The 6,000-nt window shown below is 32.8% G+C and overlaps 1 protein-coding gene across 1 annotated transcript in view; it reads right to left on the bottom strand.

Moving 5' to 3' along the window:
• Window positions 1-543: 543 nt before the first annotated feature.
• LOC134705099 (galanin receptor type 1-like) overlaps window positions 544-6,000 on the bottom strand; it is a 43,930-nt gene continuing 38,473 nt past the window's right edge. The window contains exons 3-4 of the mRNA XM_063563864.1: window positions 5,187-5,391; window positions 544-1,372 (exon numbers count right to left, since the gene is read on the bottom strand). Of these exons, the coding sequence (XP_063419934.1) occupies window positions 957-1,372; window positions 5,187-5,391 (621 nt within the window). The 3' untranslated portion in view covers window positions 544-956. The remainder of the gene's footprint in view (window positions 1,373-5,186; window positions 5,392-6,000) is intronic.

Raw genomic sequence — 6,000 nt, 5'->3', positions numbered from 1 at the left:
ATGTAGCAGGATGTGCGTACTCTTTCGAAACCTCTGAGATTTCCCCCGATGTGTGGTGGGTTTCGTGTTACTCAGTCTTTAGATTTCTTTAGTCAAGGCATTGTCAGTTTATTTTTGACTTACGAGTTTGAATGTTCCTTTGGTATCTTTCGCCTTACTTTAAAAGGGATTTGCAAGAACATCACAAATTAAATTTTAAGTTGCAGCCGAAAAGATTTTTTGCTAGATTTACCATAAAAGATATTTGATGTGTTTCAGCTTTCGATTTTTCAATTTTCTTATTTTTGTTATTCTACTTTTTTTCATATTGCATAAGAAATTTACTTTGAATAGGAAGTACTTTATGAAAATATACTAATATCTTGCGTGAATAATGTATATACGTTGGGCATGATCTTCGGACAGTTAGTATAAATAATACGATAGGGTAAGAAGTTCTTTGTATATTAGTGACACCCATCTCACAACTCGGATACTGATTTGGAATTTTATGAGTCTCTGACTAAAAATACGAAAACAATGCCAATCAAAATAATTTATAACTAATTTTTCCATGTATATGACAATATGACATGCATTCTTTCTATACCAAGCATAATAAATCTCCCTCAAAGCTGGCTACTTTTCTTGTATCTACTGTTTGGTTTAAAAAGAAAGGGTCAACTGGTCACACAAGTAGAATTGTAACCGAATATATTGATAACTTTTTAGTTGCCATGGTAGTTATTTAAAGCACAATGACAATGTGGTAAATGTTGTCTCAATACTATACTTGACAGTTAATGGTAATAATCAGAACATTATGTAACATCAAGATTCCTCATAATGCATCATATCTTGATTTCTCCAATGAGTACGACATCAAAATATGATAACAATTATCCCATCGGTAGTGCTTATAATTTTGCTATGCATGTACATTAATTATGTTTCTATATAACTTCAATATGATTTATTTAAAATGTACTTTCTACTTCAAACCCTTCCTCGTCCTCGTCGTCTTCCCCTGACTCCGATTGGTTTTCATCGAATGAATCTAAATCAGACGAAACTAATGATGAAGATGATGATCGATTTTCCTCGAGTGTTTTAGGGTTTCCAAAAGGCGACGAATCAAGAAGTGCAGTCTCTTCATCTGCTGATCTTGAATTTATTTCTCTGCTAAATGTCCGTACAATACCCGAAACACATCGCTTTGGGAAGAGTGTTTCCTGTGTCAAGGGATAGGTGTCACTACTAAACGCATCATTTTGTAACCCGGATGTTTCCTCGCTTATTCGAGAAAGTGACCTCGGAATGTTTGATTCTGCATTTCTGGAAAGACTCGTGGAATCAGATCTTGATCTTGAAATACCATTTGTCATTGATACAGCTGCAAAATATGTAATAAGAAATAATGAATGAAAATCGGCGTACTGTGCTAATCTTGGACATTTTTCTCATATGCAATAATTTTTTTACAACCTGTCCTTATCACTCTTCGGCAAAACATATATCTAGTTATTATGCATTCTTTCAATTATTAACGACCTATAAACGAAGCTGACAAGCCTTATAACAATACGTAGAAACCTATGGTTAGTTGTTCTTTATCCAGATACTTTCATTAATAACTTACTAGAAAAGACACAATAACAAAACTGTCTTTCTTACGCTTTCAATAATAGCTTAACGACCTATAAACAAATTTAGCATAACACTTACGAGCAAACGTCAGAACCTGCAGTACAATACAGTTTATGGAGATTTTTTATGTTGTAATTTTTCTAAAATAGGAGGTTTATATAGATATTCAATAAAATTCCATCTTCCTGTGTTATATATTATGTGTTATGTTACGACGCTAGATAAAAACTAACGAGGAAAGGCAACACTCGGCCATCGAAAGCATTATTATTGTAGAGCCTAGGTGGTCGAGAAGTATAGCGCGTCGAGCAAAGTGCAAGGCGATTTTGCGCAACGATATCTCAGTAGCATGAGTTCGAATTCAAGCCAGGAAGAACACAATTTTATACCACCATTCCCCATGTGAAATTGAAAAATCGCCTGAAAGAAATGATCCACAATGCCTTTCAACATAAAAATGGTAGCATACGCTATAAATTTATTACTCTGGGAAATCATATGTCATATTTTGTTAATAGTGACAAACAAAATGTTAAAACATGCAACACAGATCAACAAGTGATCAGTATGCTGGAGTTTCTTATCGACAACATATTTGTTGAGTTTAGAGGTAGACTTTTTCAACAAATTGTCGGCATTCCTATTGGAACAAACTGTGCGCATTTTCTTTCCGACCTCTTCTTTTGATTTTAATATGAATCGGAGTTCCCTCAGACACTTGTCAAAAACAAGAAAATCAAAGAAGCCAGATTATTTAATTTCACTTTCACATATATTGATGATGTTCTTTCCATAAAACAATCCAAACTATTCTGATTGGGTTCCATTAATATATCCCCCAGAACTAGAGATTAAAGAAACAACAGACACGGCTTCCTCCTCCTCATTGTTAGACTTATATCTCGAATTTGACTTCCACAGTTATCTCAGTACCAGAATCTATGACAAACGAGACGATTTTAATTTTGAAATTATAAATTTCCCCTTCCTTAGTAGTAATATACTAACTTCTCATGCATATGGGATATATATTTCCCAACTTATTCGATATTCAAGAGCTTGTACTTCTACTCAGACTTTGTAAAACGTCATCAGTATCATAGCAGAAAGTTGATGAAGCAGAGGTATGTCAAGGAATGTCTCGTCCTTTTTCTAAAAAAAGTTCATCGGAAGGTACTGGTGTTGTTTACCATCTTGCATTTTTTTCTATTATCAATATTACTTTTATTGTTGGATTGTTTTATGAGATATCCATTTTAACGTGGCTCGGTACTAAAACATCCCGTGAATGTGTTTATATTATTTTCATTTTTTGCTGGTGTGTTTTGTATATGCGAATTTTTGTGTTTCTTTGGTTCTTATAGCGAGACTCAGGACTTTAAAAGATCCCGTCAGTAAGTTATTGTTCTATTATATGTCATTAGGATATATTTCTATTATGAATTAAAAAATACGTTGAACCACAAGCGTCAAAATTATTCAATCGCGTAGTGGAATGAACTAATTGTGGATTCTTATAAATTCCATAGATCTTTTGAACTCTTTGAAATCTCTGTCTATTTCTGATATTAATTCTTACATACTTTTGAGATTTTAACCCTGCATGATAACATTGCCCATGTGAAATGTTAATAAAATTGTTTGTATAAACATTGAACGACAAAGATATGTGACGTATCAAATTTTCTGACGTCAGACACGCGAAATCAGTGAATGTGTTTGCAGATAGATGTTTTTGTGTTCTGTTAAATTGTTACTTTTAAAATTGTTACCCGATGATAACTGCTGTACCCATATTTTGACTATTTTATTTATTATGTCTGTTTAGTTCAGGCATCATTGTAAATATAACGGAATGTGATGAGACTGTCAACACAGTGAGAGGTTTAGCGCTATAAAACCAGGTTTAATCCTCCATGTTCTACATTTGGAAATGCCTGTACCAAGTCAGGAATATGACAGTTCTTGTTTTTGTCATTTGATTTTGCCATGTGATTATGGACTTTCCGATTAGATTTTCCTCTGAGTTCAGTATTTTTGTGAATTTACTTTTTACTTCCACTTCACAGATTAACATTGTTGGGCTGATATTCAGACGACCTATTCAAATTAAAAAAGAACACTATTCGTTTTATGCCCATATTTTGTCGATTATCACGTTTCTAAATTCGTTGATATCTTGTTTTTAAAACATGAGAAAAAGAGCAAGACACTGTATCAATGAAGTTTCGAGTGTAGGCTTCCTGCTGATGACCATGACAATAAAATCGTATCATCAGCATGCAATAAACAATTCATCTATAAATCAATGTATTACTGTTCGCATGCCATGTATTATAATTTATTATTCAATTTACTGGAATTTATAAGAAAACAGGAATACTGAAGCTGAGATTCTGATTGCTTTCAACCTTGAATAGCCCAAAGAATGCATTTCTTTACAAAGTTTGACATATCTTAAATACAATATTATATTCTTGTAAAACCATCACATGCAGGCGTGATCATTAGTTAGCCCTGGTCTCAGTGACTTATTTTCAATTTTAATTTTTTTAGATTCGTTGTCAGTAAATAAACATTAAAAATAAATCACTGAGGTTAGGGCTGGCCATGGACTAACGTGACCATTACCTTGTCATCGTCCCATTCTCTGTGCGTCAATACTCATGACTTTACTTACGACTGGACTTTTACCGTCAAAATAAAACATTTGTGAAATCTGAACGTCATTTTATTGTTCGATAAATGGTATGATAATGCCACACAATAATTATTTTTGTTTTTATGGTATAGTTACTATTTTTTCAATTAGCTATTGAAATTTCATCAACTTCATTGGGATCCAATAATTTCATGTATGTCTTCGTGTCTTGTTGACAGTGTTTTGTGAAATGTATTGTCTCTTTCTCTCTTACTTTGTTTGATTTATTTGTTATTTATGTAGCTACAAGGATGCAATCTTTAAAGTCTAAAAAATAAACGCATTATTATAATTATCACTATTATATCAAGAGGAATCAAAAATATAAAGTACAAGCAATTTATTAGTACGATGTCACAGGTCTATTCATATAGCATAATCCATGTATGTGTCTACCAGGTGTCTGAGAGGATACGGATTACTTATATCAATAGTTACATAAATTTGTCATCAATATTCGTATGTTTTCCATTGTCAAATCGATGAATGTGTACTGCAATTTTGACATTTTTGTGTAGTACATAATAGTACATGTTAGTTTAAGAAAAGTAGAAAATAGGACAAAAAGTATAAACACAAAATTCGGAACGCCGGGGAAAATTCAAAACGGAAAGTCCCTTATCAGATTGCAAAATCAAAAGCTCAAACACATTAAACGAATGGATACATAAAATAGACAAACAGACCAACAAGAGTATCCGATGCTTTACACAGAAAAACAAACTTAAGATTGGGCAACATGAACCCAATACAAAAAAAAACGGAAGCGATTACAGGTGCTTTTAAAGGGTCAGGTGTCCAAATTAAACTATTGAGAACCGGTGTAATTGTATGCCATATATCATATCGACAGACTTACCTGGTATAGAATCTTGTACTTTGGCACAGCAACAACATCTCTGTCTAAGGGCTTTAAACAGATTTTTGTATCCTCTTCTGTACGATGTATCAAACAATCCATATAGTATAGGGTTGAGTAGTCCCGATAAAGTAGTGCTTAGTAAAGCATAGAGGACGGAAATATCACTAACTGTTAGTCCTGCTTGCTGTAGTGTCATCAATAGCTGCAAATAGTAAATGTCTGTCTTAAAATACAACGAGATACATGTAATATTATACACAAAAGACTTTATTGTAAAAATTACCTCTTCATTTAACATTTATCAAAGGATTTATTTGCTTAAGCTAGTATATAACTTCATAAGAAACATTTAGAATATTTTCAGTTCAAATATAACGACGAGTTACCGTTTTTATAAAACAACACCAGTGGCTACAAATTAAAGCATAGGCACATACCATGCCACTTTCTTGTAGCTGTCGTTATAAACATAAGCAGATATGGTATGTATATCAAAAACCAAATTACATAGAAGTTAAAACAAGTTTTATAGGCAGTGTATGGCAATCAACAATGCACAAAATCCAAACCTGACGTTGCAAGGCATTTATAAATCCCCATAACAAAATAAGACAATAAAAGTACAGATATGGTAGTACTTGTAGTTACTGACCTTTTTTCAAAGCCAATAACAAATAATAAAAAAATCATGCATCTGAGACTTCCTTGTCTATCATCAGTACACATCCAACATCACATCATTGTTTACTATAGTCAGATTGGTTTGACGACATACTAACTAATTAAAGATACCACATAAGAATAAGTAATA

The sequence above is a fragment of the Mytilus trossulus genome, chromosome 2 (genome assembly GCF_036588685.1).
Source record: "Mytilus trossulus isolate FHL-02 chromosome 2, PNRI_Mtr1.1.1.hap1, whole genome shotgun sequence".
Lineage (NCBI taxonomy): Eukaryota > Metazoa > Mollusca > Bivalvia > Mytilida > Mytilidae > Mytilus > Mytilus trossulus.
Note: the sequence above shows the minus strand (reverse complement) of the source record. Positions and strands in the feature narration are given on the sequence as shown.